The sequence below is a fragment of the Tasmannia lanceolata genome, unplaced genomic scaffold (genome assembly GCF_043159265.1).
Source record: "Tasmannia lanceolata isolate RefF3 unplaced genomic scaffold, GAP_Taslan_0.1 ptg000013l, whole genome shotgun sequence".
In the NCBI taxonomy this organism is placed as follows: domain Eukaryota; kingdom Viridiplantae; phylum Streptophyta; class Magnoliopsida; order Canellales; family Winteraceae; genus Tasmannia; species Tasmannia lanceolata.
The window spans coordinates 34,297,437-34,325,301 of NW_027518690.1; the positions used below are offsets into that span (position 1 = coordinate 34,297,437).

The window sequence follows — 27,865 nt, forward strand, 5'->3', positions numbered from 1 at the left end:
GACAGATGAAGGCGATGGTTCGAGTGAAGGAGGTGGAGGTCCATCTTTCTGCAGACGTCGCCGATATTGTTTGGTAACTGGTGTGTTGCCACTGGTATCGATAAAGATGGCGACGGATCTGGTATCGTAGGAGGCTGTGAGGGTACCTGAACCAAGTCAGGAATCCAAGAAAGAGATAATGGAACCTCATTCTCCAAGTGACTTGTAATAGGAGCAGATGAAGGGCTAAAGAATGCTTCAGATTCAAAAAAGGTAACATCAGCTGAGCCAAACCATCGGCGTAGTCGAGGACTATAACAACGGTAGCCTTGTTGAGTTCTAGAGTAATCTAGAAAGACACACTGTTCCGACCGAGGATCGAGTTTTTCCGACCAGGACCAAGAAGGCGGACGAAGCAGACACGCCCAAATACCCGAGCGGTGAGAGGGAACGGATTCTGCTGAGAGTATAAAACCTGAAAGGGAGAAGAGCCACGAAGGACAAAAGAGGGAAGGCGATTCATAAGAAAACAGGATGTTAACGCGGCCTCCCCTCATAAATACTTAGGGACTCGCATTTGAAACATGATGGTTCGAGTAACTTCAAGTAAATACCTTAATTTCCTTTCAGCGACACCCTTCTGCTATGACGTGTAGGCACAAGAGGATTGGTGAAGAATTCCATGAGATGAAAGACAATCCTGAAACCCATGTGTGGAAGAGAAAAATCCGCGAGCATTATCAGTGCGAAGACATTTAATATTGCAATAAACTGATTCTGTATTTCAACATGGAAATTCTGAAAAGCAATGAAGACCTGAGAGCGGTCTTTCAACAAATATACCCATGTCATACGCGCATATTCATCAATAAAAACTACAAAATACCTAAATCCATTATTTGACGCGACCCTAGAGGGCCCCCATATATTAGAATGAACTAAAAGAAAAGGACTGTCAACTCGACTAATGACTAGGGAAGAAAAGGACACCCGGTGGTGCTTCCCGAGTTCACAAGACTCGCACTAGAACGAAGAGACAAAAGAAGGAACAAAGGACGTCTGCTGAAGGCGCTGAAGAGAAGGGTGACCAAGACGGCAGTGCCACTGATAAGCGTCAACAGAGCTATGCAAAGCGGTAGGAGAACGGCTGCAGTCAAGGCGATAAAGTCCATCCACCTCACGACCCAATCCAATCGTCTTCCCAAACGAAAGATCTTGAAAGAAAGAATAAGAGGGATAAAATGATATGGAACACTGAAGATTTTTCGTTAATTGACAGACAGAAAGTAAACTAAATGGAGATTTAAGAACACATAGTACAGATGATAATGAAATAGTAGGCGAGGGACATATTGTACCAATACCAATGATGGGGGAAGTGGACCCATCAGCAAGGGTAATGGTCTGAGAGCCACAGGAAAAAGAGCAAAAAGAGGATAGCTGAGATGAGTTACCAGTCATGTGATTGGAGGCTCCCGAGTCAATAATCCAGGACCCGGAGCTAGAGAGTAAGGTCGTGGGTGAACTACCTGGCCGAGCAAACCCGGCAATGAACTGGAAAGCACTCTGTCGAAAACGCTGCAGCTCCTCATAATCTGCCCTCGTAAAGGTAAATGACCCATCAACAGAAGTAGAACCAGGCGTAGAAGTCACGCTGTCAGATGGGCCAGGAGCAGTGAGATGAGCTGATCGGAGATGGGCGAAGCTCAGGATGAAGCGTATAGCATGTCTCGATCTGGTGGCCATCACGATGGCAATTCGTACAGTAAGGACGGCCACGTCCACCACCAACACAACCACCTCCACGGCAACGACCACGAGCTCGGGGAAAAGAGCCACCTTCTCTGGGTGACCTGGAACCACCAATACCATCAGAAGCCACGAGAGCCAAGCTATCAGATGGGAGGCCGCTGGATGGTGACTCATCAAGGCACTGCTGCGCACAAGAATAGGCCTCTCGTAATGATGGAATAGTGCCGTAGCCAAGAATCTGATGACGAAGGTGCGTAAACTCAGGACCCAGGCTCTCAAGATAGTGCACAACCCGAATTTGTTTTCGCTGGCGACGAAGGACATTGATATCAGAAGTGAGAGGTAAGAAAATGTCAAGATGCTAACATTTTTTTTTAAAAATGGCAGTATATTGAATAAGAGAACCGAGATGGTCCACGAAAAATAAAAAGAGGAAAAACATAAAATTACAATGAAAACAATAGAAAAAACTTCTCACGGAGGAAGAAAGTCGAACCACTCCAACCCCACTTTATGAACTCCGGATCTAGCAAGGGAATCAGCTTCACCGTTAGCTGATCTTCTAACATGTTTAAACACCATATACGAATCTGAAATGAGCTCAGAGATTTCCTCGAAGTAACTAAGGAATCTCCAAGGTGGAACCACTCTCCCTGATAGCCAACTAATTACATTGGAAGAATCACCTTCCACAATCACCCTATCATAAATCTCTCTACTTAGATGCTTTATCCCATGATAAGCAGCTCTAACTTCCGCTTCGGATGAATCACTCCTTCCGATTGGACCTGCAAAATCCCAAGACACCAGCCCTAGAGAGTCCCTACAAAGACCTCCAACCCCTGCTGGACCCGGGTTACCCAAACTGGAGCCATCAAAATTGATCTTAAGAAAACCTTCAGGAGGTGCTTCCCATTTCTGAACTATCTTTTCTCTCCTAACACCTTCATAGCACACAATGCGCCACCCCTCCCAAAGATCAAAAGGCTGAGACAAATTTGAACTGAGGGAGACTCTTCGCCCAAAAAATAACCAAAGCGATATTTTTCATGAATAACCAGTGTGAGGACTTTGCCACTCCTTCAAAAACTCTCGAGTTTCTTTCTCTCCATATAACCCACCACAAAGCTAACAAACACAATCTCCAAAGCAAGGAAGGAGGATTCGTTCCCTGGACTGGAGAATCCCGATTCCCCAGAACGCGGATCGGATTGGGGAATCGAATCGAATCCCTGAAAATTGGGAATCGTGGTTCGGATTCGTCGGAACCCCGATTCCCAATTTTGGGAACCCCGATTCCCAATTTTGTGAACCGTGATTCGCAGGCGAATCCCCGACGAATCCCTGGCGATTCCCAACTCCCCAGCGACTCCCGACGAATCCACGGAGACTCTCGCGAACCCACGATTCCCGCTCCCAACCATCACCGGAGCCTTCGATTCCCGCTTTCGAATCCCGAATCGAATCCCACTTTCGATTCCCGCCCTGGCAACCTTGCTCCAAAGCACCTTCCCTTTCTTTTTCCAAGGCACAAAATCCCAACTCTTCAATAGCTCATCAATAGAATTTGGGAAAACCCAACAAATATCAAACATTTTCAGGATGAACCCCCATATCTCCCTTGCTACCTTACAATGGATAAAAAGATGGTCGATAGATTCCCCATCTTCCAAACAAAGCGAGCAATGATCCACCAGCCACATACCCCTTCTTCTTAGAAATTCAATGGTCTGAATCCTCCCACTGCACACTGCCCAACTGAAAAAAGAAACCGATGGAGGACCATGAAACTTCCAAACGTCAGCTGAGAGAGGGGATCAGGAAGCAGGCACCAACCGAAAATAGAAAGATTCCACTGAGAAAAATCCGGACGGATCCCATAACCAAATTCTTTTGTCAACCTCATTTCTTTTTACATAGCAGCCCTCAATCAATTGAAACAAATGAGGAATACAAAGTAACTCTCTGTCAAAGAAATTCCTTCTGAAACCAGGCTTCCATACCACCTTGCTATCAACCCTCTCGAAACAATCACTCACCAACACTTCTTTGTTCAACGCCACTAGGAACAAATCAGGGAAAAGCAACGCCATAGGATCAGCAGAACACCAAGCATCCAACCAAAATTTTATTCGATCCCCTTTGTAAACTTTAAACCGAACTTCCGCCTCAAAAATTTGCCTAAACCTCAAAATATTGCACCAAATAGTCCCTCCTTTCTTACTATAAATATCATCTGAACACCAATTCCCATGCAAGAACCCGTACTTGCTCCCAATCACTTTTACCCACAAAGATGATTGTTTCACACCAAAACGCCAAAGCCACTTGCCCAAAAGAGCGTGATTAAACTCTTTCAATCTTTGAATCCCCAAACCATTCTTTATCGGAACACAAACCTTATCCCACTTCACTAAGGGGATACCACTTTTATTAGTTAAACCTCCCCACAGAAACCTTCTTTGGATCTGTTTCATTCTCAACACCACGCTAACCGGGCAATTAAACAAAGACAGATAATACACAGGGATGTTAGCCAACACTGCCTTGACCAAAATTAGTCTCCGTCCCTTAGACACAAGGTTTCTTTTCCAAGTTTCCAATCTTCTTTCTATTCTTTCTACAATAGGAGTCCATACATCTTTTCTCGGTCTTCCCACCCCCAAAGGAAGCCCTAGATATGAGGAAGAAAGAGAGTCTAACCTACAACCCATTGCTTTTGCAAAATCAGAAGCTTTTGAAAGGGGTAAATTGATAGTAAACAAACTGGATTTCAGAAAGTTTGATCGTTGACCAATGATCAATTCATAGCATCTTAAGATAGCCTTCAAATTTAAAATCTTATTCATATCAGGAGCACAGAAAAGGATGGTGTCGTCAGCGAATTGCAAAAGCAAAACTTCCACTCTATCTCTACCAATGATAAAACCCTCAAACAGCCCCTTACTACTTCCCTTTAACACCAATCTACTGAGAGTTTCTGCAATAATAACAAAGAGAAATGGAGAGAGAGGATCCCCTTACCTTAAGCCCCTGGAAGACTTGAAAAAGCCTTTTGGAGACCCATTAACCAAAATGGAGAACCACGCCGAGGAAATGCATTTTCTCATCCATCCTCTCCATCGATTTCCAAAACCCATCCTCCCAAGGAGAAAATTTAGACAATCCCAATCCACTCTATCATAGGCTTTCTCCATATCTAGCTTACACAACACACCTCCAACTCCACTTCTCGAATAAGCTTCAATAACTTCATTCGCTATAAGAGAACAGTCCAATATTTGCCTCTTACTAACGAAAGCACTCTGACTGTCAGAAATAATAAAAGGGAGCACCACTTTAATTCGATCAGCTAGTACCTTGGCCAATAACTTGTACAGGCACCCGACCAAACTGATAGGACGGAAATCAGACACCTTAGATGCACCTTTAATTTTAGGAATTAGAGTTATGAATGTAGCCCCTGTGCCCCTATCAAGAGACATACCATCATAGAACTCCTTAAAGAATCTTAGAATATCACTTTTCACCGCCGGCCAACAAGCTTGGAAAAAATCTAAGCAGAAACCATCAGGACCAGGAGCTTTGTCTTTAGGCAACGAGAACAAACCTTTCTCAATTTCCTCTTCCTCAAAAGGAAGTTCCAGAGTCGAACTTGCCTCCACATTCAAACTATTAAACTCCACACCTTCAGGGATAGGATGCAAAATACCTTCTGAAGCATACAGCGAAGCAAAGAAATCAACAATAGCCGAGGAAACATCTTCCTTGGAATTCAACAAGATGCCATTCACTGAGATCGATTCGATTTTATTCGTCCTTCTTCTAGCACTAGCCATCGCATGAAAATCAGCTGTATTCTTATCTCCTTCCTCCAGCCATTTCACCCTTGATTTTTGTCGCCAAGGTATTTCTTCATGCAACAGCAATCCTTTATGTTCTTGTTTTACTTTACCCAACTCCTCCCAATCTTCCTCAGAGCTTAATCCGCACTCCTCCAAAGCTAACAATTCCTTTAACCGATTTTCCAACCAAAACTTCCTGGCATGAGATTGTTGTTTTTGTTCTTTGGACCATTCTCTTAATTTATTCTTAACATTTTCCCAATCACCACATCCGCAGGACCCTCCACACTACACGAAGACCACTAATTGCCCAATCTGTCCTCCATATGGGGATAGCTAAGCCATGCAATTTCGAGAATAAAGGGCGCAGGGCCCCATGACTCTAGACGCGGGTCAAGAAGGGGACAACGATCCGAAACCGAGTGCACCAAAGCTTTCTGGGAACTTTCAGGAACCAAATCCAACCACCCAAAACAAACAAGAAACCTATCAAGCCGACTCAGACTAGGACCTCTAGACCAAGTAAAAGAAGCACCCGCTAAAGGAAGATCAATTAACTCAAACTTGGCAATGAAATCAGAAAATGCCTTGATATTAGAATTAGTTCGCACACAACCCAGTCCCTCCCCCACTTCTTTAACCTCAATGAAGTCACCCCCAATACACCAAGGAAAAGAGCAAGAAACCCTTACCTGCTCCAATTCCTCCCAAACAACCATTTCTCAACCCTAAGGACCAGCCCATAAACCCTAGAAAACAGCCACATCGAATTGTCCTCCTCCTTTTTCAAAGACACCGACAAAGAGAACCTACGTCTCTATTCATTATGCTTTCTCCACACATTTTCATTCCAAATTACTAGAAACCCCCCAGAAGCTCCAGAGGACCCCACAAAAGAAAAGTCCCAATCCGCATGCACCCCCAACCCTCTAATATCAACTCCATTAACAGACTCCATTTTTGTTTCTTGCAAACAAATAAGATCAAGTTTCAACTTTTTTACGAACTCTTTGATTTGATTCTCTTATCCTGATGATTCAGGCCATTGACATTCCAAGAAACAATCTTCATCACAAACCTGATTTTGCAGACGACCTCCCCTTCCTACCACTAGGTTTCCTTCCCTTCTTAACAAGAGAGTCACCTTCCTCTACCACTTCCCCTCCATAATTGAATCCATCCTCAATTTCTGAAGTTCCCTGAATTTCTTCCTTGAAGACTCCACGGATCCCTTGCTCAGAATCTCCTTATCCATCGAGTCCCTTAACTCAGCTGACTTAATTTCAAATATAAAGTCCTCAGGCCCAGCATAAACCAATCCCAGCTCCTTACTAACCCCAGAGTATGATTCGCAAAGGCCTCAATCTCAACTTTGTTAGGAACCTCCCCAGCACTTTCACCAATCGAGACATCAGAAACCTCCAATATAGACTTCAGGGAGTCTATCGAAGAATCAGGAAGATCAAGATCTGTTTCCATCGACAAATCTTCAAATAATTGAGCGTCTTCCAGTTGACAGATTTTCTGCTTCCTGGAATAACTCCGATAAAATTTCTTCGGGGAAAACCCCCCATCCATCCTCATCTTCGCACCTCCAGAGAATAATTTTGACCGGATCTTAGCTTTTGCAAACTCATTAAGGATTTTAAAAGAGCTATCTTCTCCAAATCAATTTTAACTAAATTATCGATTCTGAAATCCAAGTTTGGCTTCCCTACCACCAAATTTACCCAGAAAACATCACACACCATTACCACAACCTTCCTAGCGCCAGAGAAAACACAAAAACGAAAAAAGTCTTGCTTACCCAAAGCACAAACCTCACTAACTACCCCCATAGACATGACAGCTCCCCTTTGAGATCTATTCTCGACATCACTCGGCTCCACCTCCAGAGAATTCTCCGCTTCCTCTTCCGAATCGAAATCTAGATGTGAAACCACATCTAACAACGCTAATCTAGAAGCTCAAGCCTCCGTGCTACAACCTTTGGATAAAGGCTCTAAACGAAGAGACCTATTCTCATGTGAGAAAGAAGGGCAAGAAAAAGAGAATCCCCAATTCCACCCTTTAAACAAAGTCGACTAGAAACGAATGAGATGGAGTTGCACTCCCTCGAAAAGCATTCAGGGGAATCCACATCACGCCAACCACTACTGCTGCCCTCAGGCCCACCACTATTGTGAAGGGGCCCAATACTACCATCCTCTGAGAAATGGGCTAGGGCCCAAAGCTTAGAAACAGCTACAGGCGATAGAAAGCCCATATCCCAGTCCCCACCACCACTAATCTCCTGACCCGAACCCCGATGAAAAATAATTGGAAAAGATGCTTCTTTTTTAAAAGACCTTGGAGCAATAGCGTCGATAATATCATAGAAGCTATTTATCCGACAGATGGGGTCCACCGGTTCTGAGTTATCAGCCCTACCTCCACAAACACTAAGCCATCTGTACTCTATAGGTGACAGGCCATTTTGAATTTCAAACACACCGCCAAGTGTATCTGTTCTATCTTGCGCCCCATGCAGCGCAAGATAGCTGGCGGCACTAACGTGGGCCTCCTCTTCCAACGGGATTGCCTTTGCAACAAGAAGATCCTCACCGATCGAAAAAAAAAACCCCTCCTCCCCTAAATCCGGACCATTAAAAATAGAAACATCCTCCGAACAACTCCCCTCATAATCATCTTCACTAACCGATTCCTCACTATCCAAGAAATCCCCTTCTATAGCCATCTTCCCGTTCTCCTCCTCCTTCCTCACTCTCACCCATCTAACTGCCCCATCTAAGGATACTTGGATGGGCAACTCCTTTCCTAAAACCCCACAGCAGATATTAGCACTTTTGCAAGAGAATACCCCATTCCAACTTGACACAGCTGTCCCACTTCCACCACTTTTCCAATTTTTTCCCCAATTCTTCGAAAATTCTCCTCACACCATGCCTAAGGGGGCACACCTTCGATGCTCCACCAATGAGCGCTGCCGTCCAAACTGAATTTCTTGTCCCATAATAAAAGCTCAATAAAAGGAGAATTTATTGCAGATTTCCAAACATTTATAATATGGTTCCTATCAACCCCCATCTGGGAAGTAATCAAAATCTCCAAGTCTGCAATCCTATACACAATAACTTCACAATTAATACCATTCCTACTTCTCAACCAATTTTCCATAGCCTTTAAATCACCTGACCAGCCTGGTTTAATTCTTCCCCAAATACCCAAATCAGCATTAGATTTCAAAGGGACAACTTCAGGGTTGAAAGCCACTCCTTCCGACGTCTGCGGCTCCACTCTCCCTGATCTCAAACATGGTATAACCTTTTCCTGGATTTCACCCACCTGATTAACCTCTTCCTGGATTTCACCCACCAGATTGACCCTATTCTGAAAAGGGGGAAAGTTATAATCCAAACCTGACTAGATTTTTTTACACTCCCAGCAAACCTTCCTTTTTTGGAAATTTCTGAATCCACATCTGCAACACCTCTAGTCACCATAACCTCCGTCCAGTCGACGTTTCGAAATCCTTTATGTTCTTTTAGATCTCTTATCCTTTACCAAAGACTAGATGTCCTCAGGCAAAAGGTCTTTGAACATGATTTCCTCCTAAAGGAATCAAATTAGCACCAGTAGCCACCCCAAAGGTCTTTGAACATGATTTCCTCCTAAAGGAATCAAATTAGCACCAGTAGCCACCCCAGAGGGATCCCAACCTTCCACTCTGAAACCTCCAGGCAAAAAGCCGGAAACCCTTCCAGCTTCCAGTCTCCTCATTTCAAAACAACCACACAGGCAACCCACACAGCAAGAAACAGAAAAATGTGCAGGCCACTACTTTGGGAAGATCCATCAGGGTCCGATTCCGAAACCAACGAAGACTCGGAGACAGAAAATGACTTAGAAGAAGAAACAGAAGAAGAAACCGAAGAAGAGTACGACAAACCTTATGTGTACGAGGTAAAAGACTCTGCAACAGAAACTTCAGAAACAGATTCGGAATGGGAAGACTATTTCCAAAATGAAAATATGGAGAATGCAAGGCCTGAAGAGATAGGTGAGGAGGCACCAAGGGAAGAAATACGTACAACAACAACCACGACTAGGAATCGCCGGAGGCGAACCCCCTCTCCTCTACCACCCGACTCAGAATCTCTCCGAGCAGCTTACCAACCACCAGCAAGTCGCCAGTGAACAAGTCCACACCGCCAAGAAGGAAGTCCAAGTCCCATGAATCGCCGAAGGCCTCAAGATGCTGACATAATGAGATAAACTACCCATAATGAGTCTAAAGGGGCATGTCACCACATCGCAGACGCATCCACTCAGAGTAAGTGGCAAAGATACGCCTAAGGTTCTCAACCCCAGAGTAGGTGACAGCTGTGTGATCCCAGATATCCTTGGCAGTAGGGAAGAGAATCATGGTGGATTGAATGGCAGGGGTCATGCTCTGCCAGAGGAGACTACGAATCAAGGCATCTTCCTGGTCACACCGAGTATAGGAAGGGTCCTTGAGAGATGGGGGGGTCCTCCTGAAGAAAGCTGACTTTGCCTTGACCTAGGAGGTATGTCTCGACAACAACTTTCCATGGTAAGTAGTTGGTTCCATCAAACTTTGTAATATTCAACTGTGGATAAGATCCATCCACAGGTGCATAGCTAGGAGAAGGTGAGGAAGATGGAGCCGAAGGAGGTGGGGTGGCACGAACTTTAGTAGTCATGCTGAGAGAGGGATCCACAATGACAGGAGGATCCATAAGAAAGAGAAGGAGAATAGAACCTACAAGCAACGGCAAAATAAGAGATGAAAAGAGAAGAACCAACTACTCAAAGGAAGAACAAATAGCGCGGCCTCACGAGAGAACGACACAGGATAGTGAGAGCCATATGAAAGACGGAAAGAGACAGCGAAGAAACAAGATGAAGAGGAGCCCAACTAAATCAGCACATAATGGTGGAGAAGTGGGAAAAAAGGAATAAAAGGAGGAAGAAGAATACGGTTTGGATGAAGAAATCCGAGTGGGAGGACACAGAAAGATGAGACGGCGGAGAGGGGTTAAAGAAGGGTGAGAGAAGGGGGGGTGGAGGGGCTGGAATGGGAGGTGGAGGGGTTGGAAAGGAGCGGGGGCCTGCTGGAGGGAGGGGCGGGGCCTGCAGGAGGGGAGGGGCGGGGCCTGCAGGAGGGGAGGACGGGGGGCTAGTGGGGCGGGGGGTTTGGAGGAGGGGGGTGGGGGGTAGTGGTGCGGGGGGTCTGGAGGAGGGGGGTGGGGGGTCTGGAGAGGGGAGGCCTCTGCTGGAGGGGGGCGGGGCCTGAAGGAGAGTGGACGGGGGGGCTGGTGGGAGGCGGGGGGTATGGAGGAGGAGGGCGAGGGCCTGGAGAGGGGGGAGGGGGCGAGGGTTTTGGAGAGGGGCGAGGGGTATGGAAGAGCGGGGCGAGGGAGGTGGGGCGTGGGTTAGGGTGTGGGATGTGAGGGAGAGAGAGATGAGAGAGATGAGGTGAGGGAGAGACGAGGGTTAGGTTTAGGGTTGTGGGACGGAGAAGATGAAGGCCAAAAGTAATCCCTAGGGATCAGAAACCCCAGGGCTTTGATACCATGTTGAGAGAGATTTTGGAGAACAGAAAAGTGGGTTAGGGAAAACTCCCCCTCACTAATGTATTTATATAAAGAGAAAGATAAGTACAATGACAACTATGCCCTCAGGCTTATTACATATATCCAACACACACTAATTTTTGCATCAAATAGGCGGAAAAGCAAGCTAGAACCTAGATTAAAAATTCAATTTTTGACCATTTTACCATATTCAAAATTCAAGTTAAAAGTACAAATTAATTTTACCTCACGCTAGAAAGATCAGAAGTTCGTCGATTATCGAATGGAGATCTGATCCATACAGTGGCTGTCCCTGTTGACATTGAACAACAGACTCCTTCTGTATTGCAAAATTGGCAGTGTGAAGATCCTGAAAACACCATTATTAGAGCATATAAGTATAACAGATTCTCAACAAATCCATTAAAAAAAAAAACATATCCCAGACAAAAAGAAGAAGAAAAAAAAAAACCAAAACAAAAGGCATCATGCAAGATTTGTTTTTGTAGAACAGGGGTAATTAGATATAGGAATTTCCATATTACATTTTTCTAAAACTGAAATTTGAGTTTTGTAGAACATAAAAGGGTGACCTTATTAAGGAGAGAAAAATAAAGGTGGGATTTCTGTAAAGAGAAATTGGGTATCTCTTTTTACAAAATTTAAACTAAGTCTCTAAGAAGAACATACAAAAAGGGTTTCCTTTGTAAAAAAATGGATTGAGAAAGGGGGATTAGCTTCCCCAGAAAAGCTTTAGAAATGGGTATTTGGCTACATTACAAAAGGAGAAATTGGGTATCTCTTTTTACAAAATTTAAACAAGGTCTCATAGAAGAACATCCAAAAAGTGTTTTCTTTGTAAGAAAAAATGGATTGAGCAAAAGGGGTATTAGCTTTCCTAGAAATGTTTTTGAAATCGGTATTTGGGTACCTAGCAAAAGGGTTTGTTTCTCCTTCCTCTTGTGGTTTTCTTTTACTGTGGTACAAATATGGATTTGGGGTCTAAATAGTGAGAATAATGAGATGGGTATTGCGGGTATTTACCGAAAAAGATAGAAGGAGGAGAAGAAAGGGTCGTTCCGAGGCCGATCGCCATGCGAGAGTACTATTGCAGAATTGTCAGTGGGAACTGGGAAGGACTAAGAAGGATGCGTTTTGGTTTAATACTATTTTCCTTTTTCCTCTAGTGGCATATTTCATTGTCAGAGGACTTGTCTGTCTTTTTGTACAAGTTTAAGGTTTATGAAAGAGAAAGCCGCATCGATTCAGAGGATAATTTCGTCTTTTTCCCAGCAGCCACATTGTGCACAAAAGACGTGATTTGCACGTGTGATGGGTACTTTCAGGCCCAATTATTTTGGGCCTACATATGTTATAAGCCCGTATAGTCCTGTATTTTTCTCAAAAAGTACTGTACGGACCACTCCATAGGATGATCCAAACCGTCCAATTGATGGGCCACAATGTATAAAGGCTGTGCCCCGAAATTATGTCCATAAGATGATTTCAACCCTCCGATCTATAGAAGTTTCCATAATATACTTTTCCTCTGTAGATCGGAGGGCTTGGATTGTCCTATGGAAATGATTTTTGGGGCACAACTTTTCTATCGTTGTGACCTGGTGGCGCAACGGTACGGTTGCTCCATTGCGACCTGGTGGTCATGGGTTCAAGTCACAGAAACAGCCTCTTTGGAAAGTAGGGATAAGGCTGCATACATCTAGCCCCTGCCAGACCCGCAATAGCGGGAGTCTCATGCACTGGGCCACCCTTTTAACTTTTCTATCGTTGTGGCCCATCAAATGAACAGTTTGGATCATCCTATGGGAGTGGTCCGTACTAGTTTACACCATATAAAAACTATAATTTGACATGTGTCTTCTTGGAGCTTAGTCTTAGGCTTGGGCTTCCAAAGCGACCTTAGACTCTCCCATTGCATATAAGTTTAAATTAAATTATCTTATTTACAAATATAAATAAATTTCGGTGAGATCAAACTAAACAGCGATGGGCCTTCCAAAGGCAACCCTAGTGAGTCTAGTGGTGGGCGAGTTGTTAGAAACTATTGTGGTAAAGCAATCTTTGCTATTTCTCATTATTACAATACTAAAACTAAAATGCAGACAAAAGTGATAAGTATGTTGGACGGCCTAAGATATTGCAGATCATTGGGATTTGAAAAGATTTGGATCAAGTCAAATAGCGATGTGTTAGTCGATTTACTTAAAGGACAAAAATGACCCTCTCTGGGGCATACAATATTACCGACATGACCTTATAATGCTTATATCTAAGCAGTAACTGCGGATGTCTGACGCCTGTAGAGAGGTAAATCAATTTGCCGATTCTTTAGCCAATCATGCTTGCGATAATAAATGTAATAATGTCTTTAGATTTTGTAGAGATCTTTCTGATAGGGCAAGATGCGAAGCTGTTAGGGATAAAATTCGTCCAACTAATAAGCGCACGACGCGTAGCATCAAGCCAAACTCGCCACTAATAGAATGAGGGCAAGAAAGTCATTCTGCACACTCTCCAAATCCCCGACCGGCAACCTTCTTGAAAGCTCGATCATATAAATAGAAACTGATTTCCATTAGGAAACTTGAAATCTCCTGTAAACACCCCATTTTAACGAACCCTAAACCATTTTGTTTTAATAAAAATCCCACAAATAAGTGAATTAGAGTACTAAAATTAACCCTATGGTATTTTAGGATCCCAGGAAGATCCCTGCAAAATTTCATGGAAATCCGACAAAATTTACCTAATATGACGACCCGAGTTTGTATTGTAAGGCAGAAGGGGGTGAACTTTCCAGTCAGGGGAGTGCTGATATCAGTTCCCTAGCACAAGCAACTATAAAGAAGATAAAATACAAGCTTTGAGGGTGTGTTTATCAAATATTATTGTGCTATCATCATTTTTCTAAGAAAAAGTAAAACGGGGTGGATCATCGAGCCGAAGGGGTATCAATACCAACCTTGTATACAATTTGCTAAAAAGGGAACAAACTAAGTGGTGTGTAACTACTAAAGCAAGGGTGTGTTGATTTTGTGTGCGGAAATGTGCGGAAATCAGCACACCCCTTATCAATATAATTCATTCGAGTAAGGCATTAGAATGGGTTGTCCAAGGAAAGAAAGAGGGCCTAAATATATCATTTCCAATGGAGGGTGGCTTATCAAAGCAAGAGGGTGCCCTTACCAAAATAAGGGTATGCTGATTTTGGTAAGGGCACACCCCTTCTCTATAAAAATTACAATCGACTATAAAAGGGGGGGTCTTGGCGTGCGTTAGAAAAGGAGGAGAAAACCCAAAGAGAGAGAGAGAGAGAGAGAGAGAGAGAGAGAGAGAGAGAGAGAGAGAGGAAAAAAGAGTTAGGATTTTTTCCAATTCCGATCATCTTCTTCGAGACCTCGCCGGAGCTCTGACCATCACAAGCCGGCATCACGTCCACCTCCATCTCTAATCTGTCATTCCACCATCACAATCACCACAATTTCTTTGAAACATCCTTCAAATCTGAGCAGATCTGACCTAGAACTTTAAGTTTTTGTGATTTCTAAGAAGCTAAAATAGAGAGATCAAGGTAGAAAATAAGAGGAGGAGAGCTCTTCATTTTTTATGGAGAAAATCATAGAGAGCTTGAGAATTTTGGAGAAGTATAGATCTGAAATGGAGAGAAAGATAGAGAGAGAGAGAGAGAGAGAGAGAGTATAGATCTGAAATCAAAGAGAAGAGAGCTCATCTTCTTCAGTTAGTAGATTGGAGCTCCGGCATGGCGATCTTCATTAACATCATCATCTTCTTCTTTACACAAGATCCGGTCTTTCATTTTCAATCTCGATAAGTCTCCATCTAAGATCTGGATGTTCATTTAATCTGAGTACAATTAGAGTTAGGATTTCCTCTATTCAAAGATCTCAGGCTTAGTGAAGGAATTTGAGATCTAAAGTTGTAAGCCCAAGGGTGCACATGGGTTCAATCATTCACCTTAACTTCTTGTTTTGATGCTAGCAAACACAAATTGATTAGCATTGACAGACTAATGTGTTGCTTTGAGATGTTGTGTTGTATACAGAACTTTCATGTCATAATCACCATTACACAACTCTTCACAACACATAACTTGTGGATCAAGGATCAAAGGAACCAAGAGCTTGCACCTACAGTGAAGACATCGTCATTTGAAGATGTTCAAGTGTAGACACCCCCATTTTGCTAGGCTTTAAAAAGCAAAAGATTCGGTAGTATCATCAATTTTTATATCCGTATTCAGCATTAGATTAGGCATCCATGCATTTTAGGGTAGATTTCATTTCATTATGAGAGTTTTGAAGTTGATTCGCAATCCTGAAGGTCTCTAAGGGGTTCCTTTGGCCTCTGAAAGATGAAAGTTCAAGTTTCCAAGCAAATGAAAAAACCTGCTATTTTTAGAATTTTCAGGGTTTCCCTCATTTTTGCCTATTTTGCACTGCAGGGGTATTTTGGTCATTCCCGATGTGTCTCGTTTGACCCCCGAGTTATATTTGAAAAATCTTGAGTGATTTTACAAATTTTGAAAAAGTTGCTATTTTTAGAAACTCATGGGGCTTCCACATTTTCATCATCTTATGGATATTTCAATCATTTCTCATATGTCCAAAACCATCTCGAGGGTACGGCTGATGGATTATGAGTAATTTCGTAAGCTTTGGGAAACCTGCTAAATTTAGATCTCTCAAGATTTTCTCTTAGTTTTGCACTTCGGGGGTATTTTAGACATTTCCAAACATATCATATTTGATTCCTAAGTTGTGTCTAAGAAATCTTGAGTCCGTTCATAAATTTTCAAAAATCTGCTATTTTTAGAATTTCTCAGGGTTTTCCCTAGTCTCGCTAAAATTCTAGCACCTTGGGGTAATTTGGTCTTTTCCTGTGTAATTCTTTTGATCCCCGAAATATGTCTGAGAGATTATGAATGATTTCCTGAATTTTGAAAAACTTGCTAAATTTAGAATTTCTCAGGAATTTCGCTTAATTTGGAAATTTTAAGTGTTGAGGGCATTTTGGGTATTTTCAGGGGATACCAAATGATTCTGTTTTGCTCACCGAAAGGACCAAATTTTAAAAGTTTCTATTTTTGAAGTTTGACCACAAAGACTTTCCATTTTTAATTTTTTCCTTTAGGGGTGAACCAATCTAAGGGTATTTTGGTCGCATTTGGATGTCTAACAGTCAAGTAGGGGCATTTTGGTCCGAAAAGTTATTTCCCAAAAAAGATGGTCCGATCATGTGTGAGGGATGCACCATAAATGTCAAATGGGTTGGGTCCATATATAGAATGTTGAATTTAGAAAAAATTTATTGATTTTTTAAAAACCCGAAACCCGTGTGAAATGGCCCATTAGGCTAAAGCCCGCAAAGATGGAGCTCATGTGGGTTCACCCTTATGGGTCAACCACCATGGTGGGCGGCCCACATGACTTGAGCACCCACCTTGATGATGTCACAATGGTGACATCATATTTGTTAAAAGAAAAATAAAAAGAATAAAAAATGAAAAGAAGGAAAAGAGGAATGATTGCTTAAAAAGGTTTTCTTCCAAAGAAGCAATGTGGAATGAGAATAACATGTCTTGATTGACAAGAAATTAAGATTGGAATCAAATCCAATTTGGAAACGAGAAAGAAAGAAAGCAAGAGGGGAAAATTGGAAACAAGCCAAAAAGGGAGCTCTCACATTGGAAATTGCTATTTCTCTCTTAACCCTAACTTTTTTTTATATAAAAATCAAAGCAAACAATCTAGAAAAGGGGAAAAAATCCAAATTCGTCCATTTTCTCTCTCCTCCCAAGAAAAAAAAAGAAATTCTTGAATTCCTTCTTCTTCTCCAAGGCATCATACAATCAAGAATTATTGGAGTGTTCTTTGGGTCTTCTTCATCATAAAAAAGGGTGCGACAAAGCGTATACCTCGGATCTACGCACCCTAAAGACAAGGAGCGCGATCAAACTGGTGGAAATAAAAAAAAAGCAAAGAAAGAAAGGGAAGAAAGGACGCAGGATCGAGCGTCGGCGAGATTTTTCGGAATTTTCGGCTTTTGGATTCGGCGAGGATCTCCATCACAGGTAGGTGCACTATTCTCAGATTTTTCCAGGATTATTTGGTATTCTTTATATATTTTTGCATGGTTTTTAGCATTTAATTGAATTTAATTCGATATTGTATGTGTGTGCTCAAAATCATGATCTACATGAGTGTTTCAATTCCGATTCGTCCCGAAATTTAATACACTGATCTATTTAAATAGACTAAAATAACCATCGGATCGGATCGGACATTGAATCAAAGGATTTTGAAAATTTGAGTGAAGAGTGGAATTTCATTTAAAATAATGTCTGAGAAATTACAAAAGTTGAAAAAATAGCTATCTCAGGATGATTTGTTTTGTGGAATTTCAAATTTTTCTTTTGTTCATCACATCATAACAAGGTTAAAGGACATTTTTCGGAGTCGTAATTTTCTCGAAAATCGTGTTTTAAAAATAGAAAACTCTTCAAAAACATCTTTTTGACGAAGAAAAATAAAATATATTCTAAATTGATTCCAAAATTAATGAAATTTCGTGAAAAAATAATATGATACTGATACATTCTACCATGAAGTTTTGAGAAATTTTGGATTTTGTTTGATATATTATTTAATGTTTTCTTTGAAAATTATCAGATTTTATGAGAATTGTTACTGACATCAGATCACAATTAAAATTCTCAACATTTTAACAGTAGTCTTATATTTCATATTTCTTGCTGCTGTAAAATTTTCAAGTGATTTGAATTTTTCCTAAGGGTTGTAGTGTAAATCCATAATCTGGTCTTAAAATTGACAAATCCGAAATTGGTAGTAAATGGTTTTTAAAATTCATGAAAATCTCACAGGATGCTATGTTTACCCATATCTTATTTCTATAGAAATTTCAATGAATTTAGACTTCTATTTCTAGTAGTTTATGTGTTATTTTAACAATCTGGTCATATTATTGTTAAATCAAAATTAAATAGGAGCTTAATGTAAAAATCTGCAAAACTTTTCCAGTAAGTTACATACATTCCCATTTTGCTGCTGTAGAAATTTCAATCCATTTAGAATTCTTTTGCAATAAATTCACTTGTAAAATCACTCATGCGGTTTAAAATTGATAAAATCCACTCAAAATTGAAATTAATTAAAAATCATTATCAAAATTTCTAAAGAACCTTAAATTTTTGTTACATATTAATTCTTTAATCCATTTAAACAGAAATCTTAGGATCTTTAGATTTTCCTGGTAAAATGGCCAGTGCATCCATAATCGTATCCCAATTGCAACCGATCTTTGACAATTTGAATATTTAAGCTATAGCATGTTATTGGCTCCGAGGTTACTGTCCACGGAAATCCTGAGATATTCCAGGCAATAAGGTGCTATAACCTAAGTATTAAATTACACAAGGAAAGAGTGCACGATTCCCTTCCTTGAATGCCATTCGAGGCCGAAATTGGAGAACCCTAGAACCTTTGGTATTCCTTAAATGTCTAGAAACCGAAAATCCTTGAAATCTGAAATTAATTAACTTCAAGAACTTGAATCAATTTATCTCATGTCTTTCGGAACCATTGGATTATGGTTTCCGATATAAGAACCATTAGAGCCCAACTTAGGAACACTTATGTCAGGTCGTGTCCTAGGTCTTAGGGAGTCTTAGGTTTTAGGGAGTCATAGAGTTAGGAGTCCAGCCTCATCACGGACGTTTGCTATGGATAGCAACTGTGCCATAGGTCTAGTTACACTAGTCACCCAAATTTTTCCTAGGACAAGCCTAGTTACCTAGGATGTAGGTTAACCTGCATTAGTCTAAGGGACAACTTGCACTTAGATAGGATCATATAGCATCTTAGATGAAATCCTAGGATAATAAAATCTTCAACTTGAATTAAATAACTTCTCTTAAAACTGTTGAAACAGTCAATCCAGTCTAGATCGGTGTCTTAGTTGAGTTAGGCATAAGTAGCTTAGCTTAGGTGCACCGAACTACGTCGACTCTGATCCCAGTGAGGCTTGGGTACGTAGGCAGCTTGGATGTCCGATGGCATACCAACCGCGAGTCGGCTCCACAACAAATTGTGGGGTTTTGTATATTAATTTTCTTGTAAATCTTAATTAAATTACTTAGGATTTTTCCATGAAATTAGAATTTTAGGAGAACTTTCACTTAGATTGAATTCAAACAAATTAAGAAATCAAGATACACATTTAGGATCTACATTGAAATTAGATTTTAGGATGCATGTCACTTAGTTCGCACATTAACAGAGAGTTGAGCGAGCCATTTAAAATAAATTTAAAAGAGTTAACTTTTGAAATTGAAGACCGATTATCGGGCAGGAATGGTGCATGTGGTGGATAACTCCCCATACCTTCCATTCTTGTAACCAGGTAACGAGTCTAGATTTTTGGTTAATTATGGGTCCTAGATTCCACATCTAGGTGGCGACTCTGTCACTCTCTTTTGTGTGGAATTCGGATGGCCTTCGTGATTCCAAGTTCACATAAAAGATGAATTAAAATCAATAATAAAAATGCACACGCCAATCGCGTGGGTACGAGAGACCAAGAGAGAGCGTGGCGGCTCGCGTCCCACCCCTCTCGCGGGATCGGGTCCCACATCAAGTAAAGAAGCTCATCATGAAGAAGATTCCATAAGTTCCCTAAGCAAGTGTCAAGAAGAAGCTTGGTGTTGAACAAGTCATTGGTGACACCTCATGCACCTCACAACATGCAATGAAGATTGGAGGGTGTCACAAGAGCCAAGACAAAGTCAAGATGTTCACCCAAGCTGAAGAAGTCTAAGAAAGTGCAAAGGAGCCAAGACATTCCAAGAAGACTCAAGGTTCTTATTTTTATAATGTATTTGGAGTCATCTTGATTTTATATAAAATGCACATTCAAAAGGTTTTCGAAATGGTATTTATACTTAACATTGTACATGTTTGAAAACCATCAACACACCCAAAAATGTGTTTGAAAATCTTGGACTAAAGCCCAAAGACCATAGCCCAAAAGCTCCTGGATTTTAAAGTTAAAATAGAATTTTACTCAGGGCCGGTCGACCGGGGCAAGCCGGGCGACCATGGATATGTTTCTGTTTCAAACAGAAACAATCCAGTATGGTGTGGGCGGTCGACCTCCATGGGTCCGGTCAACCGCGATAGTGTTTTCAGCAAAAAATTAATTCAAACAGTAAGCTTTCGCCGGGCGACCTCAATTTCATCGGTCGACTGCTCCGGTATGAATTTTGAATTTCAAAAGAAGAGCCCGATAAGGGAGGGCGACCGCCGTGCCTCGGTCGACTGCCGCGACTGGGAAATAGATCCGTTGGGGCTTTCACAGGTTGACTTTTTCAACCCTGTAAATTACAGTTTTACCCCCAAACGGTCATATTTTCTTGTGGGCTATATATACACTATCAAAAACCTTTCTACAAAACCTTTTGCAAGATCAAATCCCATCTTCTTGAACCTAAGCTTTTACATGAAAGGTTAACCCTCTTTGAACTTGTAATTTTACATTCTATCAAGAGGATCTCCATAGGCTTTACATTTGTATATATTCCTTTGAGAGTTTGTGAGCTTTAAATATTGTAATCAGCCTATCAAGAGGCATTGACAGTTTCTTTCTTTTTATTTCTTCATTCTATGTTTGAGGGTCTCCGATTTGGCCCGGAAAGAAAGGTAAATCAATTGTACGAGGAAGGTGTCCTCGGAAAGGCTTCGTGTAGAAAAGGGTGTGATCCCTTTAAAGAAGGATGTTATCCCAAGGGTTCCCCATGGGTTCACTCAATCACCTTGTTTTGATGACTAACAAACGCAAATTGATTAGTCATTTATGGACTAATTATTTACCTTGAGTGTTGTGCTATAGACAGGTAATTCACAGGTCAATCCATGTTAGCACACACACAGATGGCCTAAGCTTGAAGATGAACCAAATAAAGGACAAAGGAGCTAGAGCATACTTGGACAAACCATACCTTGGAGGATCAACCAAGGAGAAGTTCCACACAACCATCTCAAAGCATTGAACAAACAAAGGAAGATCAATGAAGGCCAAAGCTTGTGGATCAACAACTTGCAAAGGAGCTGAAACCAAATAGTGGCATCATCCTTGGAAGGTGTCAACAAAAGAAACTCAACCTTGAAGATCCCAAAGCAAGCCATGCACTCAAAGAGAATATCAAGCAATGGCTACCTCAAGAGTTCATTTAAGAGAGTGGTAAAAATGGTAGATTGTATCACATATCTCTCTTGTGTTTTCTCTAATCAAGGCACATCTTAAAACCCCTAAAAACATATTTTTCCAAAGAGACTACAACACACCCTTAGAGCCTAATTGGATTAGTGAATGACCATGTGGTGTTCCATCATTGTGGAACTCTCATGACATTCCATTTAACATGATAAAATTGAGTTCCAAAAGCCTAAAATAAAACAGCTCTAAAAATATGAATATCTTGTTGTTCATAGGCTTATCGGAACTCCGAGCTCGGAATTCCGAGAAATGATCCAGGGAATGAAATTTTACTTTCTAGCCATTTTCTCGGAACTCCGAGAATTTCTTAGAACTCCGAGAATTTCTCGGAACTCCGAGAGCACTACGAACTCAAAAAATTATAGCCGTTGGAGGACCAACGGCTAGTTGACTGTTTGACCTGAAAATTACTGTTTTGCCCCTAAAACGGTAATATTGAGTTGGGAACTTACATATACCCATTGTATGGGTTCAAAAGACTTGATGAATATGTTCCAACCTTAACAAACCCTAGAAACTTATTTGAAACCATTTTTTGGGTTAATTTTTTCTCACCAATCCATTGTGCTTTGATTTTGGGAAAATCATTTGAGATTGGTTTAGGCTTTCATTTGCAAATTATTCTTAAGAGAAAGTGTGTGAGCTACAGCTTGTAATCAAGCCTAGTAAGAGGCCAATACTTCTTCTTCTTCTTCATTTGATCGGTGGTAAGGGCATCTATTTTTAATTCCCTTGGGAGAAAGCGCTTAGAACTCGGCGGAGAAGGAGAGTCATTGTAAAGGTGGAAGGGCATCCTTATTTAATTCCCTTGGAGTGTAAAAGCCTCGGAACCGGGCGTCGTGGAGGTCTCAATAGTGAAAATCCTCAAGTGCGACCTTGAGTAGAGTGGAGTAGGCCTTTGGCCGAACCATTATAAATCCTTGTGTCGCTTGCGTTGGTATTTCTCGATTTCTCACTCCCTCTCTCACTCTCTTATTTGTGCTTGTCTTATTATTTAGAATTGAGTGAGTTAGAATTGCCATCCAACGTGAATATATTTACATTGCTAATTAGCCCACTAAATCTCCTAATTAAGTTGGTTGTTTAAACAAGGGTTTTTAAGCTTATATACATTTGTGAAAATTGGTTAAGCTTAACTAATTCAACTTAATTAACCAAGGGATAAAACTAGGGTGAAATTAGTAAAAGTTTTCAAAAGGCAAAAGTTTTATAAACATCCTATTCACCCCTCCTCTAGGTTTCCAAATCAAGTCTCTACTTGGATTTCAATTGGTATCAAAGCTTGGGCTCTTGATTAAGACCTTAACCAGTTAAGAGTTAAGCGATCTAATTTTTGACAACTATAAAAGATGGGATCTAGACTACCTATTTTGGATGGTTCAAATTACGGATCATGGTTGATCCATATGAAGACATATTTAAAAGGTCTAGATAAAGATATGGTAAAGATAATTGAAAATGGTTTTGTTTTAAATGTTAAATCTAAAAGATTAAATAATTATGATAAAAAATTATCTTTACTAAATACAAAAGCCCTAATTGCAATATGTTGTTCATTACCACCTAACATTTATGAAAAAGTATCTTCTTGTAAAAATGCTAAAAATATTTTGGAATCTATTGAAAATCTTCAAAATTAAAACATGTACTTAATGGGATTATCTAATAAAGACCCCTTGGATAATGCCGAATTCACATTTGAAGAACTTGTTGAAAATGTCCAAGAATTACATAAGAAACTTGAGGATCAACTAGCTAAGAATTCAAACTTGAAAAATAATTTAGCTAGTATTCACAAGGAGTTTAGGTCACTAGAAATAGATCATGTACATCTTAATGAAGAAAATGAAATTTTTTAAAAAGATTTTATTGAACTAAGTGATACCATCGCTTCACTAAGAGAGGAAAATCAACTCCTTAAAAAAGAAGAAGAGAAAATCAAAATGCTTTCATCTCTTGAATTAATAAATTTTAAAACGGAAATCAATGACTTAAACATCAAGAATGAAACATTAATGTTGAAAAATCATTATTTACAAGAAAGTGCAAAACATAGTTTTCATCATAGTCATTCTTGTAAATCATCTTGTTCATCCTGTCCATCTACCTACTCATATATGTCTTGTGATTTTTGTAGTAGATTTGGACATTACAAATCTAAATGTATGTTAAGATTTGTAAAAAGTAGTAAGTTTGTTTGGGTTAGAAAAGATACATCAACTAGAACAAACTTGCTTGGAACCAACATGGTTTGGGTTCCAAAATCCCCTACTTGAATCACATCATATGATTAGTAAATTTAGGGGTAATGAGCTTAAAATGAAATATCAGTTGAAAATAAATTTTTGATACAATATGCTTATAGTTGGTTAACATTTTTGTATCAATATCCAATGTGCTTAATTTGAAAATCTTTTCAAAATAAAAATAAAAATGAGTGTATGAGACTTTGATGCCTATCTCTGTTTGAATAACATGTATCTATATATCTTCTTGTAATTCAAAGTCTAGATGCTTAAATGTAGTTAATACGAGACTTTGATATATTGAGCTTAATTGAATATCATAATTAGAAACATCTCTCTAAGTGCATACATTATGATTTAGATCTTCTTGTACTTAATGATCATCCACAAAAGAAAGCCACTCTAGAGAACATTAATGTGAAAACCATAAATTGTGCTTACAGGATATTCAACCACACCTTTGTGCCCTTGTGTTCAAATTGTACTCACAAGTATATCATCATATTTGAACATTATTTTGGTAGTTGCTAGAAGCTAGGTTGTACGATCTATCACATCTCTTTAGCAAAACCAAAAAGAGAAGAAACCCATAAGTTTAAGGACTTGAACTTAAATGAAAATTTTTGGCAATCAAATAATACTTACAAAAATTTGAGAAAATGCCAAAGTATCATTCTTTAAACTCTATTTTGGACAAATACGGCACTTGCTAGATAATTATGTACTTGAATTGTTCTAATATATCATTTCTAGCAAAACTAAGGTATTAAATGTCATGTCTAAGAAAACAACTCAAATCCTTTCTTAGACATCTTTTTGTGCCTTAGGTGAACAAACATGTTTATTACTTTGGATCTAGTTGTCCTATCAAAACCCATTATATTACATGCTTAATGATTTTCATCAAATCTAATAAGAATCATAGATGGGTTAAAAATTAGTGTATTTCCAAAGAGCATTAATTGGATAATCTCATGACTAAGATGAACCTTAATATGTATAGATATGTTATATGTATTTTGTTCAAGTAGTCATGAAAGTTCATAAATGGAATACATGTGTCCAAGGTAGTTTGCATAATTTGATACATATATATTATAAAATCCTTGAATCTTTCCCTAAGTTCATAAAAGGATATATATTATATAGGAAAGTTAAATCATGAATCTAGATTCAATGTATGACTTGAAAATAAAAATATCATAGAAATCTAGAATCATATTTGGGCATTTACTCACTTGAGTAAAATTAAAATTCACTAAGGTGGTTGTATACATTAGATTGTGATGGGAACATGTGCCTCCCACACATTTTTGGTTTTCAATGGGCTTATGCACTTTGTGCCTAATGCCTTGTCATTTTACATGTGGTTGTTGATGTAGATGTAATGTTTGGACCATGCACATTTTGTGTCATGTCCTTTGTGTCCAAACATAGTAGATTATCCATGGAAACCTTAATGATCATATCTTTCTCATAAGATATACTCTCACCTTCATGAATCATAGATGTCTCTCTAAGACATGGTATTTTATTGACCATTCTCATTATGTCTTAATCCTATAGAATTGAACTCAAATTGGTATATACATATTCTATAGTTATCACCCCTCGTTTGATTATATTTACACATATGAGATGTTAAACCTTAATCTTAAAAGTCACTCAATTGGTGCCCTTAGCCTTCTTAAATTCTAAGAGGGAGATGGTACATTCACCTTAATTAAAATATCTAACAAATTGGCCTTGTGCAACATCTCAAACATGAATAGGTATACATTTATATGTGATCTCCCTAGCAGTTATGTATGTAACATACTTAGGGAAGTAAAGCTTGAATTTAAAAAATTATTATATCACATTTAGGGGGAGCATCAGCCAAAGATTGAAAATCTTTTGTGCTATGCTTGTTTATCATGATGAGCTAGACTATAGTTATCTTTTATCATGATAAACCAACACTTGGAGAGTAAGTGTCATTGTAGCCCAAGGGTTAAGTTTAACTTGGTATCTTTTGAAAAATATATCCAAAAAAATCTTTGGAGTCTATGCAAGGACATCCCTTTGGATTCATGTATTGCATGATTCATTTTCAAAGGAGGAGCTTAAAGGTAAATTTGTCCTTAGTTACTTATCATATAATTTCTAATGTGGTTATCACCTCACATATGATAAGTACACTCATTTGGAGTATGATTGCTCCACATGGGTTTTCGGGCTTGTCTTGTGCTTTTATGTGTGTTTTAGAGTTTAAGACAAGAAGCCCATAGCCTAGGTCTTAGTGACATATTCTTCTAGGCTTTTTGACTTATCTTGGATGATCTAATATGATGTCATCTATTCCGAGAATAAGTTTTGGTGGCCAAGTATTCCATTGTCATATCTTTGGCCTATTATGTCATGTCATGCCTTAAATCTTAAGTTTATCTAAGGCCAATGACAAATACTAAGGGGGAGAGCTAATCTTTGCTATTTTTATGTTCACATGGATCATTGTGAGATGCTCACATTGTCCATTCAAATATATCCCAACTAATGTGCTAAAAATTACATATCCTTCTAGATATACATTCATAGGAGTAAACTAAAATTGCTAATCTTAGTTTCTATGAATTTGAGTGCTTATCATGTGTATTTCTACTTGGCTATCCTTGTGTCCATGATAGAGCTAGCCGTCATGCCATATATCTTAATAGTTAACCATATTAGGATCAAATGTCCATTTATATGCATGACAATTTAAGAAAATATTTTTAACTTGAAAATATATATTCTTGCTTATCATGATGAGTCTATAACTCCACATCACCTCATGATAAGATTCTAATAGGAATTTTAAAAACAAAAGGGGGCTTATCATGCTAAACTATACACTTGCTTATTTTCTTTCATGATAAGTAAAATATAAGCTTTAACTTGCTAATCTATTATTATATTACGGGTCATATGGTAGATTTATATTGGATTTATATATATATATATATATATATATATATATATATATATATATATATATATACTAAGATACACCCTAAAAATTTGTGCTAAAATTGAAATGTCTCTTTGTTTTGTCAACACAGGCTTGATTTGTTTTGTGATTATTCATTTCCTATGTTGATTGTCTCTTATCATGCCATATATACTTTGGCTTATACTTTGATTTTAATTGGTAACTCATGGTAAGAAGTTAGGGGGATCATCATATTCTCATTGAATATCTTTGATACTTTATGTAATTGTGCTTAAATGCTTAATCCTTCATTTTTGCTAATGCCAAAAGGGGGAGAATTTGTGTAATTGATTAGATCCATCATATGCACTCTTGTATAATAATTTGTTAAATATAACTTATGCATATATTGAGGGGGAGTAGTCGCACTCATCTTACTTATCTAATCCTCATAAGAGGATCCTCCCACCTCTCTAATCAATTTGGTTTGTCATCATAAAAAAGGGCGAGATTGTTAGCCCAAGGGTTCCCCATGGGTTCACTCAATCACCTTGTTTTGATGATTAACAAACGCAAATTGATTAGTCATTTATGGACTAATTATTTACCTTGAGTGTTGTACTATAGACAGGTAATTCACAGGTCAATCCATGCTAGCACACACACAGATGGCCTAAGCTTGAAGATAAACCAAATAAAGGACAAAGGAGCTAGAGCATACTTGGACAAACCATACCTTGGAGGATCAACCAAGGAGAAGTTCCACACAACCATCTCAAAGCATTGAACAAACAAAGGAAGATCAATGAAGGCCAAAGCTTGTGGATCAACAACTTGCAAAGGAGCTGAACCAAATAGTGGCATCATCCTTGGAAGGTGTCAAGCAAAGAAGCTCAACCTTGAAGATCACAAAGCAAGCCATGCACTCAAAGAGAATATCAAGCAATGGCTACCTCAAGAGTTCATTCAAGAGAGTGGTAAAAATGGTAGATTGTATCACCTATCTCTTTTGTGTTTTCTCTTATCAAGGCACATCTTAAAACCCCTAAAAACATGTTTTTCCAAAGAGACTACAACACACCCTTAGAGCCTAATTGGATTAGTGAATGACCATGTGGTGTTCCATCATTTTGGAACCCTCATGACATTCCATTTAACATGATA

General features: G+C 39.5%; 1 protein-coding gene across 8 annotated transcripts in view; it reads right to left on the minus strand.

The window, feature by feature from the left end:
• Nucleotides 1-27,865, minus strand: part of LOC143890034 (Pentatricopeptide repeat (PPR) superfamily protein) — a 98,525-nt gene that overhangs the window by 34,892 nt on the left and 35,768 nt on the right. For 5 of the 8 annotated variants that reach the window (XM_077394545.1, XM_077394550.1, XM_077394551.1 and 2 more), the window contains exons 1-2: nucleotides 12,218-12,374; nucleotides 11,420-11,543 (exon numbers count right to left, since the gene is read on the minus strand). In XM_077394545.1, the coding sequence (XP_077250660.1) occupies nucleotides 11,420-11,543; nucleotides 12,218-12,269 (176 nt within the window). In that variant the 5' untranslated portion in view covers nucleotides 12,270-12,374. Of the gene's footprint in view, nucleotides 1-11,419; nucleotides 11,544-11,766; nucleotides 11,857-12,104; nucleotides 12,375-27,865 lie in introns of those variants that run through there. The other 3 variants (XM_077394547.1, XM_077394549.1, XM_077394548.1) reach the window with 3 other exon arrangements.